This window comes from Nakaseomyces bracarensis (genome assembly GCF_045282275.1).
Source record: "Nakaseomyces bracarensis strain CBM3 chromosome Unknown Scaff11_0, whole genome shotgun sequence".
Classification (NCBI taxonomy): domain Eukaryota; kingdom Fungi; phylum Ascomycota; class Saccharomycetes; order Saccharomycetales; family Saccharomycetaceae; genus Nakaseomyces; species Nakaseomyces bracarensis.
The window spans coordinates 997,047-1,010,377 of NW_027263957.1; the positions used below are offsets into that span (position 1 = coordinate 997,047).

Consider the following 13,331-nt stretch of genomic DNA (forward strand, 5'->3'; position numbering starts at 1 on the left):
TCATTAGCCTCGATTACCCTCTCTCTCTATCTAAAAGGGGGGTAGTAGTTAAAGGCTAGGCTCTAAACTGCTGTTACCCGGATAGTCATATGCAATTATCGTATAGGGATATGGTGATATCAACTTATACGGAAACAACATGACTCTCTCGTATAGAAGAAGAAACGCGTTGAGGTGACTGGAAAAGATATGAAATATAGTGATTTTATTTTTTTACGCGTTTAATACCGGTATTCTCACGTGTGTTTGAATCAACAGCGATAATCTTTTGTTAAAGTATATAGCATAGCTCCACAAAGTACACTATCATATTCTTATAATAGAGTTGTGCTAATCAAAGAAAATAAATAAAAGGTAACAGGGAAAATATGTCGATGCTCTCTTCTGGAAAAGTGCTGCCGACCAAGATACATCCTCCGCTGCTGCGGCCGATGGCATACAGAGTGCTCTCTAAGAAGTATGGGCTAAGTATCAAGTCAGATGGACTGGCGGCGCTCAGTGAGTTTATTGGGACGACATTTGGTACTACTTGGAAGCAGAACAGCGAAACTATGAAGTTCTTAGAACTCTTTGCCTCTGTCTGGAAACAGCAGGAGAGAGGTTTATTTGTGGATAGAGCTGGTGTAGAAGAGGTGGTTAATGAGTTGAAGGAAAGGGAAAAGACCAATGTTAAGGAAGCACATGTGCCGAAAAGGAAAACTGCGACTACTATTGACAACTTCCTAGTAGGGAATAAACGTACATCTACTGAGGTGGAGGATAACAATCCAAATGAACAACGGAATAATGATGTCGATGATGATGAAGGCCCACTTGATCAATCGCTTGATCTAAATGACGATACAAAAAGCAATACTCCCATTTTTAGCGAAGAGCCGTTACCTTTAGCGCAAGAAATGGATATCACCCCAGAAGAATCTGAGAAGGATGAACAAGACTTAGACTGGAGAGATTATTTTAAAATTATAAATAGTTCAGAACAAAGAAAGTTTAACTACAATCCGCTGAAACGTCAATTATACTATCAACCAGAAAAACCATCACACTCGGGAATGTTACATATACCTTCCCCACAAGCAAAAATCGATTTATTTAGAACAAGGTATTTTCTCACTAGGGATCGATTGTTGAGGAATGAAAACTTCCAAACAGGTAACGATACTTTTAACCCATTATCGAGCATGTTTCAGATGAAGAATAGCATTCAAAATGGACAATCAGATCAGATCACAGCTGGTCTAGCTATAACTCAAATAAAGAATCTATTAGGTAGAGACAGTCAAAACTTTTTACTTCTAGGTATGTTAAAGAAGAATTCTAAGGGGACCTGGTCGTTGGAAGACGTTTCTGGAAGTGTCGAAATAGACATATCCCAGACCATACCCTCGCCCGGTTTATATTTCATACCTGGCTCTATTGTGCTCGTTGAAGGTATATACTATACAGTTGGCCATAAATTCGCTGTTGCCTCTATGACGTATCCACCCGGTGAGCGTCGTGATAAAACACTTGATAGTATTGGGAACTTAGACCTGTTAGGTATGCATGGTAATTCCAAATCTTCATTTGTGCCCAGACTTGATAACGAGATTAAGATCAGACTTCATCTTCTTGAGAGAGAACTTATGGATCACAAATTTGTACTTCTTGGTGGTGATATATTTTTGGATGAATTACATACCATAGATGGTTTGAAAAAGGTATTTCAAAGGCTTGACCCTGATCCACCAACGGTCCTAATATTTTTTGGCTCATTTACATCTGTACCAGTACACGCATCGATGTCTAGCAAGAATATTAGCGCTACAACACAATATAAAAACAATTTCGATTCTCTTGCTAATTTATTAGCCGAATTTGAAAATTTAATAAACTATACTCATATTGTGCTCATTCCAGGTCCCAATGATCCATGGAACTCCATATCTTCACTTGGCGCAAACGGTATTCTCCCTCAAAAACCTATCCCAACCTTTTTTACCAAAAAAATGAACCGTATTTGTAAAAACATTACATGGGGTTCCAATCCGACTAGAATTGCATATCTATCCCAAGAAATTGTTATTTTCCGAGATAATACCATAGAATTGTGTAAAAGACACCAAGTAGTATTCCCAATAGTAGAACAAGAACGTGAAAATGAACTTCTACTATTAGAAGAGCAGATGGCTAATACATCAATTGACGATACAACAATGTTAGTGGATCGAATTATTTCCGAGAAAGAGCAACTTCCTGCAAAGGTTGTCGAAACTAGGAAAATTATTAAGACTCTGTTAGACCAAGGCCATCTTTCTCCATTTGTGGACTCAATCCGACCTATAACATGGGATTTGGATCATACCCTTACATTACATCCTATTCCTTCTACACTGATATTATGTGATATGTCTTCTGCTCCATTTGATCTTACATATAATGGATGTAAATCAATCAATCCAGGCAAATTCACACACAAGAGAAAAGCCAGATATATGGAATTTCAACCATCACTAAAATCTTTGTCTCACGAGGAAATATATTTTTAAAAAACATCCCACATTATCATATTTAACTCATTTATTTACGCTAAAAAGCACTCAGCATTCGCCAGCGTTAATATCAGCATAGCATTTCGATCTCTATATTGCATATATACTAATAAAGACAAATCATTAATTGCATTTTGGCTCAAAGATCACTATTTATATGGATATTTCTTTAGTTTTGACACAACTGATTCTGGCATGCAATATACTGGATTGATCGGTACCAAATCGTCAAATCCCATTAAACTCAAACCAGCCAACCCAAAAACAGTGTGGTATACATCAACTTCATTATTTGGTCTGTCTGCTATACCACCTTTCCTTTCATCTTGGCTACTGTATATGAAGGCTCGTAATTTATCGTAATCTATCCAATTTAACTTACCGATGATTGCCAAGGAAGATAATACCCACCAACTATAACACACGTCAGGTAGTTTACTTGGACGTCCGTTTAACCCACCTTCCGGTATTTGCCTCTCACACAACCACCAGCCTATCTCTTCTAGTTGTTCTGGGGTCAGAGCATCGATCTTCCCCACAATAGCTAATGTTCCAAGACACGTGAAGGCTTGTGCAGCATGGCTTTCGGCTCCAGGTATCATACTGAACCCACCATCGAAGTTATAACATCTTAGGATGTACTGTACAGCTGGATTGACCACTTCTGGGGTCAATCTACCCAGGATAGACAGGGAACTGATAGCTGTGTAAACGAACCTCGAATCTACTTCACCAAATCTATCACCTTGGAACGATCCATCCTCCAATTGATTGCCAATTATAAACTGCACGCATTTTTCCACTTGGGCTTCACTCAGAGAGCCAAGAGAATCGTATGTCACCAATATCTGTAGCCCCGATAGAGTTGACAGAAGATGGGCATCGTGTCTGGGAAACGGAGCAAACCCACCAGTCCGGTCGTCCCAACAACTCATCACAAACTCCACAACCGACTCCTGTCCAAACGTATCCCTAGAATCCATTATACACAATGCCGTAAGCCCCCAATACACACCATTCAGCCGCAAATGCTCCGAGAGCCAGTACTCATACTCGTTCTGACGTTTATCAAGGCTCTCCACATACTGAATGTGTAGTTCTTTAAGCAGCTTACTCATACTTCACCGAGATACTAAGTCTGTAATCAGTAGATAATCTTAAATATCCAATAATAGTTTCATGGTTCAGCCAATTGCTAATAACCTGACCTTTATATAACTTGCTTTTATCATAACGGGAAGGGCCCTCGCTGTGTGGAAAAAAATTCTGAGCTTAATTAGTATTACAGTTGCGATGAGCTTATATACTATGCAAATGTATAATTAGGCATTAATGCTCACATTGATAATATAAGAGAGGCTATAAAGACTTCTTTGGGCATATAAGTCTTAGGAAAGAAAAAGGAATGGGAGGATACTCAGAACTGCCGGTGGATATAGAGCATCGGGACCTGGAAACAGGGGAGTCTACGAAGGATGTGCTAAGGAGGTATGAGTTGCAAAGAGAGTTGGATTCTCTGGTACCGACTGCTGTTGAAGATGTGGAGTATTGTTTGGCGCAACTGGGTGAGCCACAGACTTTGGGATCCGAGGACAATTATGAGAGAAGGCTGAGACTGACTGATTTACTCATTGCTGATGAATCTAAACTGCAAAAGTTAAGAGAGATTATACAATCTAAACTGCCGAGTGTTATACATGGTGGATTTAAGAATGGCAAACAAGAGAAAGAAGTACTTGAAGGTGAAGAAGAAGAGGAAGAATTTTATACACCGGCTTCACCAGAACTGATTAAATCTAGGAAAGATATATTGTACTATTCTATTGGCAAATCAAGACAACGTCTAAGTAGGCGGACTGGCCTCATGAAGTCTCGTCCTTCTACCCCTGAGATTCTACTTGAAAGACGTGCTTTCATAGAAAACTTCAAGAGGTTCAAACTGATAGGTACACAGGTCATTGGAACAAGACCCATATCTACAGCCCTTTTTTCTAACAATTGTGAAAGGATTGTTACAGGGAGCTGGAGTGGTGATGTGACGGTAGTGAATAAAGAGACGATGGAGACTATCACAACCAAGCTTGTTCATGAGGGAAATGTGGGTGCCGCAAAATGGTCTCCAGATGATAAGTCGATCCTCACTACTGGTAAAGATGGCTTTATAAATATTTTTAACGATAATCTATTACAAGTGAAACATAGAATTCTCGGGCATGAAAATAGAATTACCGATCTTGATATACACCCATCAGGCAGATATTTTGCTACCTCATCCTTTGACCTGACTTGGAAATTATGGGATCTAGAACGAGGAATAGAGCTACAAAATCAAGAGGGTCATTCAAAAGAACTGTATTGTATTGCATTTCAACCCGATGGGTCATTGGTAAGCTCAGCAGGAAGTGATAAGACTGTTATTGTCTGGGATTTACGATCTGGAAAGTCAGTGCTTAATTTAATTGGCCATGCGAAGCCTATCTATTGTATGGATTGGTCTCTCGACGGCTATACTATGGCTACTGGTGGTGGCGATGGCATAATAAACATATGGGATATCAGAAAATCCACTGCTGTTAGTAAGATTCCAGCTCATAACAATATTGTAACGTCTGTTAGATTTGATAAAGAAAGAGATTTTTCTTTGATATCGGCTGGTTACGACAAAATGATTAATACATATTCCAAGGATAATTATATCAAAATCTGCAGTCTTGAAGGTCATACTGATAAAATACTAACTGTTGACATAGATAATGAAACTGGCACAATAGTAAGTGGTGGTTGGGACCGCTCGCTAAAATTATGGAGTCATTAATGCATTAAAACTAGAATTGTCTATAGAAAATATATATCTTATTACAATGTGATAGAAAATAGTGTGCCAAATTAATCGTTAGTTTTTCTTATTTCTTCTTGACCCAATATTCCCAGTTGTGGTTCTTACCCTGGAGGGTGGTAAGCTATGTAGAGCCTTAAGCACATCTGATAATTTGGCTTCTAACTTCTTCGTATGCTCCATTTCGGCACCGATTTCGTCATGAATATCTGCAATTTTCTTTTTAGTCGATAGTTCAATCATTTCAGTCCCGTTGTAAGCCTCTTGAAACTTTTCCTTGGTATTTTTCAGTTCATTTTGTATTTTCGAAGTCTCTATTTCATTTTCATTGATAGCGTCAGCAGCTCTTTTTAATTCTACTTCCATGTATTGCTTTTCTGTCTGGTAGGATTCAATAGATTTTTCTTCTCTTAGTACTTCATCGATTAGCTCGTGATACTGATTAACGTGCGTTATTATTTCCGAGCTTTTTCCACCCTTTTCATTAATGTCCTTCGATAGATTTTCAATGCTCTTATTCAGCAATTCAATGTTCTCGTAAAGATGTTTATGTACTTCGTCTTGGTCATTCACCTGTTTTAAATTCATATCAATTTTAGCTCTAGAGTTGTCGTACATCTCTTGTACTTTTTGTAACTCTGATTTGAAAAATTGAACGCGGTTTTCATGTAGCTTTTTTAAATTTGAGTAGTAGCCCAATTCCTCTCTTTGACCATCAATATCCATGTATATTTGGTCTACAGATTGGATCAATTTGTGGGTTAGAATGCCACTAGAGAGGTGATAATTAGCATTAGAGGTATCATCGGCAGTAGTGATACCAGTTAGCTGTGTCATCCCTTGCTTTAATGGATTTGTAGAGTAATCATTTTGTAGCCTCTTTCGTTGGTAAAAGGATAGTTTTCTACTTTGTCCATCATTCTTCTCATTCTTTGACCTTCCACGTTTCCTTTGGTTTGTGAACGCATTCTCTAATGCGGTATCTATCTGGTTAAAATGTACCTCAGTAAGTAGAGAACGTTCTACATCCATTGAGTTGAACTTTTTTATAGGATAGACATCTGGAAGAGGCCATATTATGCTAGGATTTTCTAACCATTCCACCAAGTATTTCAGTTTTTGAGAATACACGGGTCTCAAATCAGGTGGTAAAGTACCAACTCTATCTCTAAGAACCACTACAGCAGCAGTTAATGATTCTAAGTACTCTTTGCTATTTTTGTCGTTTATTTTTCCAAAATAGAGCATTCCATGCTCGACTGAATTGATTGTTATTAACCTCACTATAGGGGCATGTTTCTCTAACGTTCTCTGATCTCTTCCAAATTTTATTATCGCCTTCATATCGTCATTATTCGTGTCTACAGATATATCAACGGCTAGGAGCATGTCAAATTGGTAATCGCCCTTTAGCGGGAACTTTTTCATATCCCATCCACTAGAAGGGAACAGATGACATGTACAGGAGTAATTTTTCGTTTTCTTGTTAGGCTTTATCGTTACTCCGTCATACCTTTTCACATTTACCTTGTGCCCGAATAGCAATGCTTCAACAAGGTCCATAGTTCTACCGGGTCTACAGACAATAGCCGTATTGGTTTCATATTCCTGTACAAGGTTAATCAGATCTCTCAGAACTTGGAACTTGCCACTATTTTCAGCGAGATGACCCGGAATGTCCCTAGTTGCCAAGGACTTAGGCATGGCATGATCAATCAGTAGAAACGGATGCGTAGCCACAAGTTCGCTATTCAAACACAGCGTCTTCATTGATTCCAATATAACATCCTCCTTATAGTCCGTGGTCTCAAAGTACCGCAGAATATCAGAGTAATGCAACGAAACAATCTGATCCGTCAATTCCTTTTGATATAAACACATGGTCGTCGGCAACCAGTAATTCCCAGACGTATTACCGCTCACACCCAACGTCCGCGCATCAACTACAGTAGGCACAGGCTTCGAATCCAAAATCTTCAACAAATCCATCTTCTTTTTAACCTTTTATCTTCTTTTCAACCTATTGGAATATATCCCAATGTGTAAGTGTGTTCTTCCTGTGCTTCTCTAAAAATCTTTATTGGTCAGTTATCCTATATAGTCTTCTTCGCCATCCACACACACACACACACACTCCCTCTATATATCTTATAGTTAAGTATCACTGAGTTAGTTCACAATTGCTTTAATATCCCAAGTTGAAGTTCTTTTACGTCTTTATTGAATTTTTTTTTTTTTTTTTTTTAATAATAATTTTTCATTTCTATAAGTAACGTTGACTTGTAACTATCATATAGCATAAGTAAAGCTTGGTATATAAACGGACAACAGGCTAGATTAAGGATAATGGCAGATAAGTTGAGTGAGGATGAGATTGCTCTGTATGATAGGCAGATTAGGCTCTGGGGTCTTGCTGCGCAGACCAGTATGCGGTCGGCCAAGGTACTGTTGGTGAACCTGGGGTCAATTGGGACAGAGGTGGCCAAGAACGTTGTTTTGAGTGGTGTTGGGCATATTACTGTGTTAGACTCGCATGTTGTTACGGAACAGGACCTGGGGTCTCAGTTTTTTGTGGGTGAGGATGATGTTGGGAAGTTGCGGGTGGAGGCAGCTGCACCACGGTTGCAGGATATGAATCCTCGAGTGGAACTAGGTTTTGAGCATGATGAGGAGAAGGACGAGTCCTTCTACCAGGGGTTTAACCTAATAATAGCCACTGAGTTGAATTTTAAAGATAGACTGCGGTTGAATGACATATCGCGTAAGAACAATATCCCCATATATTTCGCAGGGTCGAATGGTTTGTTTGCATACGCATTTGTAGACCTTATATCCTTCGACGCTGTTGATGAGAAGCCCAACAATGGGTTTTCCAGCCCTGAATTGGGGCAAATTAGCAGAAATAGAGAAATCATTTCTGTGGTGCCAAGAGTCGAGGAAGATGACAAGAAAATTGATGTGATCACCACCAGAAACAACTATAAAACAATTAACGAAGTAATGCAAAGAGCCTCTCTCGATGGTATATTAACTAAGAAGCAGATTAAAAAAGTTTCTAATGTTTTACCGCTAACTCTGGCTCAACTTAAATGTGAGAACCCAATCAATAGTAACGAGTTTTCTCAACAGCTATCAATTACATGCAAGCAATTGGATATAGAAGAATCTACACTAAAATATAACTATATCGAAGAATTTAAAAAACAACAAGGTGTCGAATTTGCTCCTGTAGCGTCAGTTATAGGAGGTGCTGTTTCTCAAGACGTCATCAATATTCTGGGGAAAAGTCAATCACCGCTTAATAATTTCATAGTATTCGACGGTATTACTCTGGATATGCCAATATTTGAATTTTAAATGGCACGCATTTGAAGTACAATATCAATATAATTGTAAACCTTCTTTTTTTTTTTTTTTTTTTTATATATATTACCATCTTTCACTATTGCACTTATAAATCATAAATTAGAAATTATCAATAAATTTAAAGTATATGGTCTTGTAATGTGAGTAATGAAACAAAGTGCCTTCTAATAATTAAAAGTACGTACAATTATAAATTATGTTGTTGTAAATAAAATATCAATTCGCTTTTTAAAATTCAACTTATTTTTGACTGGCAACAACTGATTGCTGCAAGTGCAACATGAAATTTTGTAAAGAAATATCATCAGTAAGAACAATAGTTGATCCGGCTGCATTCATATTTTGATAATTATCAGAAGGATTCAACTTAGATAATAAAAATCTAGCTTGTGACCCACCCGCTTCGGTGTCAATAAATCTAGGTAATGGAAATCTGTCAACTAGAAGTTCAGCAGCCTCCAGTTTTGGTTCTTCTAATAGAGCCTTAAAGTCTACATACTGTGGATCATCTTGATAACGGGCCTTTCTCCATTGAGCAATGGTTTCACCATGATAGATCAAAATATAGAAAAAGGTATCAAGAAGTAAAATAGTATCAGCTTTAACAGATAGAGAATCTAAAAGAACAGGTTCTGGATCACCTTCCATTGAGAAGGATGTTAGGGTAGGCTGTATCATAATCAGTGAGTTTGTAGTATCCTCTCTTGTGAATATATGTCTGTAAAATGCAGTTTCATCTGGAGAGTTGTTGAATACACTCAAAAATTGAGATCTTCTTAAATAATACATGAATTGAGGAAACAATGAAAAGTTAGCAGCTAACCTAAATGACGATGGATCATTTTTATTATAGTCGGCGTATTTTTGACATAACTTTATCAAGGTTCTATCAATCCATTTGATGACGTCCGGGCCATCTTCAGATTCCGCTTTTTGGACTGCTATTCTTGATATTAATACAGCTGCTGCCTCTTGGTCAAAGGATGCTGCAATGGCTGGAGAACCAAATGGTTGTAGTTGGTTAGCAACCGTGGTGACTCTAATTCTTACAGTACCAGAGGAGTGCTGGTACGTAGTAACAAACTGTGTATAAGCCAATTGCTGGTTCTCAGCAACTCCAGCAGCTGCACCAGCATTTGCGATATCAAAGAATATGGCGTAAGAGTGCTGAGGAAGCAAAGCCCCCATTTTCCAACTGGATGTACCGCCAATACCTATATGGGTATCACTGATGTTAGTAGCACCTGTCTTCTTAATACCAGATGCATGTCCAATTAGGCCTTGGATCTTTAATTCCTTACTGGTCTTAACAGTCAAATTGGCACTAAAAGACATCTTCATGTACCCTTCCTCGTCCTTGGCAAAAAGCCTTAAGTATGACTGCTTGAAAATAGCTGTCGAGAAAGCGTCGGTTAGTAATAAGCAACCGCCTGTGGTATTAGTTAGCTTTTGCATTTCGGACATACCAATTTGATCGTAACAGCCTGAGAAAATATCAACAGTGTGTCCATTTTCACTAAATCTGTCGGCTAAGTGGCTGTAGTATTTACTAGCCTTCTTATAGTGAGTGGCATTACCCGAATCAATATCGTGGTGCGACCTAATTGGATGTTTGAGCTCAGATTCAACAATCATACCTGGCTCAACAGTGTCTGGCCCTGAAGAAAACAAGATAATTCTGGCAGCAGTATTCTTGTAGCAACTTTGCAACAATAAAGAAGCAATATTTAGCGCAGAACCAGTAGCACGAATAGGTCTATGTCCTGGTCTAACGGCCCAGTCATCCTGTGATAAACTTTCGATGACTTGGACAAAACTGAACTCAATTTGTTCCAATGGCAGGAAGAATCTATTCAGGGAGAATGGCGTAACTTGAGTACTTGGTAGAGAATTAGAAATCTTCTGACCAGTCAACATCTCTACAAGCGGCTCCAATTGGTAGTCCTTATCACCTTTGAAAACGTTACATCTAGCCATTGAGTCATTAGAGAAGTCATGTAATTGGACAACTTTACCATAAGTAATCAAACCTATCAACGCATTGGCTGGCATTAGAGACAAAGATGCGGTAAGGGACTCCTTTAAAGCATCCAAGTTCTCCCTTTCAGTGGTAATATCTACCACAAATAGAAAAATAGGTGGTACCTGAACAGGTTTAGACGTAATGTACTCAACAGTGGTCTGCTGTAACTCAGTGGGGATATTCTCCTGCGATAAGTTGTGGTACTGAGTAGGCAGGTGGTTCCTAGACTTACACAGAGCACAGGTCCACGAATTACTCCTGGGGTCAATCATACAGTAAGGATTCAAAATAGCCTTACAGTGTGGTCCAGCACACATGACAGGGTTATAATCAGCCACATTAAGACCCTCAATCTCCTTCAGCGGCGTATACAGGCAACCTAACGGAATAACGTTTTGAGAAGCATCCGTCTTCGATGAAGGAAACACGTTCCAAGAAAACCTAACACCATTTAGGTCCTCATTAGTGTCAAAATCCATTGTTCACTTGAAATGCAGAATTGTCCTTTATTCAAGGTTATTATCTTAATTTTTAAAAGAAAAAAATAAATAAGATATCTAATATAGATAAAAACAACCTTTATCTAGGCTTATAATCCGATATTATATAAATTGATATACACGTAGGACCCGTTTCGTGAGAGTGAAAGCCCTTATAAGTCTACATCATCGATAATTTTTCAAAATTTTTCAACGCTTTCGGTGGGGGCCCTTGGCAAATCATTATTTTGGGCTGAAATAATAAAACAATGGATAAAAGTTGGTGATATATAACATTAACACAACAAATTAAGCACGCTATAAAGTATATATTTGAAACCCAAGATAGTTTTTTTTATTTGCAATGAGTGATGTATGTTTTTTTATACCAATTATTTATTTGTTTTTATTTGAGAAGGGCATATTTTACTAACAAAAATGTTATAACTCTTCATTTGTTACCAGATTACAGAATTGAATGATGCTTTTTTTTTAATTACACTTAGTTCTCTCCTATAAACCCAAAACCGTTTCTCAAGGATCTAGTAGATAAAAGGGTAGTCGTTACCTTGAAGTTCAATAAGACACAGTACAAAGGTGTGCTGGTGTCCACAGATAACTATTTCAACTTGCAACTGAAAGATGCCGAAGAGTATGTGGGGGGTGTCCATAAAGGTAAGCTAGGGGACTTGTTCATCAGATGTAATAACGTGTTGTACGTTGGTCAAGATATACCCAAGGAGTGAAAATGCCAGTTGTATTTTCATAGGATAATAAAAATACCGATCACTAGTCCGGAATGTGATCCAAAGCCAAGAATCCCATAACCTAAACTATATAGAATTAAATAGACTATATAGGCCTATTTATTCAAATAATATTTGTAATATAATGAGGTTGTCACATGATAAACACAAACCACGAAAGCTGTTGATACCAACAGCGACGGTTTTCGCGGGTGTCAAGTTAACGTTGACGTGTTTCTTTTTTTTTATTGCCTTGTTTCTTGCCTGGATTTACTTGACGGACCAGTTCATGTTTTATAGCATATTTTATTAAATAAAGAAGTTTATAGTTATCACAATTTCCTAATCTCATTCCAAATACTCTCGACCAAGTACTCCCATATAAGAACAAGAAAAAAAAATGGCTATTGAAAATTCTGTTATTGTTCCAGCTTACCACGAAAAGCTTAACATCAAGCCATTGACCACTAGATTATTTGCTGCTCTAGGCAACGAGGGTTCTAATATTACCGAGTTGATCTTTGTTGATGACAACTCCCAGGATGGTTCTGTTGAAGAGGTCGAGGCTCTTGAGAAGCAAGGTTACAACGTCAGAATCATTGTTAGAACTGATGAACGTGGTTTGTCCAGCGCTGTCTTGAAGGGTTTCCACGAGGCCAAGGGTCAGTACTTGATCTGTATGGACGCTGACTTGCAGCATCCACCAGAGAGTGTCCCAAGTCTTTTTGACTCCCTAAGAACACACCCATTTGTTCTAGGAACTAGATACGCCCCAGGTGTCGGTATCGACAAGGACTGGCCATTGCACCGTAGAGTCATCTCTTCCACTGCCAGAATGATGGCTAGACCTTTGACTACCGCCTCTGACCCAATGAGTGGGTTCTTCGGTCTACAGAAGAAGTACTTGACCGAGGCAGACCCTCAGGCCATTAACTCCCAGGGTTTCAAGATCGCCTTGGAACTACTCGCCAAGCTACCCCTACCAGCTGACAAGCCAATCGGTGAAATCCCATTCTCCTTCGGTGTCAGAACCGAAGGTGAGTCCAAATTGAGCGGTAAGGTCATCATCCAGTACTTGAACCAATTGAAAGAACTATATGTCTTCAAGTACGGCGCCAACAACCTCATCGCCTTCATCGCCATCTGGTTCCTACTCGGCCTATACCTACTACTAAAGCTACGCTCCCTAATCTTCTAAGAAAACGGCTGTACTGAATTTTTTTTTTTTTGTTGATATGTAATCTATATATAATCTGCTAAATCTATCCTGACCTGCATTTGACCTAGTCCTCTTAATAATATGAACTATGATATAGCAAATCCGACGCTCATTTGCATAGTCACATGACT

The 13,331-nt window shown here is 38.6% G+C and overlaps 8 protein-coding genes across 8 annotated transcripts; 5 read left to right on the forward strand and 3 right to left on the reverse strand.

Annotated features, from left to right (window-relative positions):
- Positions 1-368: 368 nt before the first annotated feature.
- Positions 369-2,528, forward strand: DPB2 (DNA polymerase epsilon noncatalytic subunit; the record flags this gene model as incomplete). Its single annotated transcript, XM_071053610.1, has 1 exon — positions 369-2,528. One exon carries the CDS (start codon positions 369-371, stop codon positions 2,526-2,528), a length of 2,160 nt encoding a protein of 719 aa, XP_070911018.1.
- Positions 2,529-2,680: 152 nt separating this feature from the next.
- BET2 (Rab geranylgeranyltransferase BET2) lies at positions 2,681-3,649 on the reverse strand (the record flags this gene model as incomplete). Its single annotated transcript, XM_071053611.1, has 1 exon — positions 2,681-3,649. One exon carries the CDS (start codon positions 3,647-3,649, stop codon positions 2,681-2,683), a length of 969 nt encoding a protein of 322 aa, XP_070911019.1.
- Positions 3,650-3,936: 287 nt separating this feature from the next.
- On the forward strand, positions 3,937-5,346 carry PRP4 (U4/U6-U5 snRNP complex subunit PRP4; the record flags this gene model as incomplete). Its single annotated transcript, XM_071053612.1, has 1 exon — positions 3,937-5,346. One exon carries the CDS (start codon positions 3,937-3,939, stop codon positions 5,344-5,346), a length of 1,410 nt encoding a protein of 469 aa, XP_070911020.1.
- A 78-nt stretch (positions 5,347-5,424) lies between these two features.
- On the reverse strand, positions 5,425-7,356 carry HDA3 (Hda3p; the record flags this gene model as incomplete). Its single annotated transcript, XM_071053613.1, has 1 exon — positions 5,425-7,356. The coding sequence occupies one exon, from the start codon at positions 7,354-7,356 to the stop codon at positions 5,425-5,427; it is 1,932 nt and encodes a 643-aa protein (XP_070911021.1).
- Positions 7,357-7,713: 357 nt separating this feature from the next.
- Positions 7,714-8,724, forward strand: AOS1 (E1 ubiquitin-activating protein AOS1; the record flags this gene model as incomplete). Its single annotated transcript, XM_071053614.1, has 1 exon — positions 7,714-8,724. The coding sequence occupies one exon, from the start codon at positions 7,714-7,716 to the stop codon at positions 8,722-8,724; it is 1,011 nt and encodes a 336-aa protein (XP_070911022.1).
- Positions 8,725-8,973: 249 nt separating this feature from the next.
- On the reverse strand, positions 8,974-11,235 carry SEC23 (GTPase-activating protein SEC23; the record flags this gene model as incomplete). The annotated part of the gene is made up of 1 exon (XM_071053615.1): positions 8,974-11,235. One exon carries the CDS (start codon positions 11,233-11,235, stop codon positions 8,974-8,976), a length of 2,262 nt encoding a protein of 753 aa, XP_070911023.1.
- A 364-nt stretch (positions 11,236-11,599) lies between these two features.
- Positions 11,600-11,981, forward strand: SMX3 (mRNA splicing protein SMX3; the record flags this gene model as incomplete). Its single annotated transcript, XM_071053616.1, has 2 exons — positions 11,600-11,608; positions 11,742-11,981. The coding sequence occupies 2 exons, from the start codon at positions 11,600-11,602 to the stop codon at positions 11,979-11,981; spliced, it is 249 nt and encodes an 82-aa protein (XP_070911024.1).
- A 400-nt stretch (positions 11,982-12,381) lies between these two features.
- On the forward strand, positions 12,382-13,179 carry DPM1 (dolichyl-phosphate beta-D-mannosyltransferase; the record flags this gene model as incomplete). The annotated part of the gene is made up of 1 exon (XM_071053617.1): positions 12,382-13,179. One exon carries the CDS (start codon positions 12,382-12,384, stop codon positions 13,177-13,179), a length of 798 nt encoding a protein of 265 aa, XP_070911025.1.
- Between the last annotated feature and the right edge of the window lie 152 nt (positions 13,180-13,331).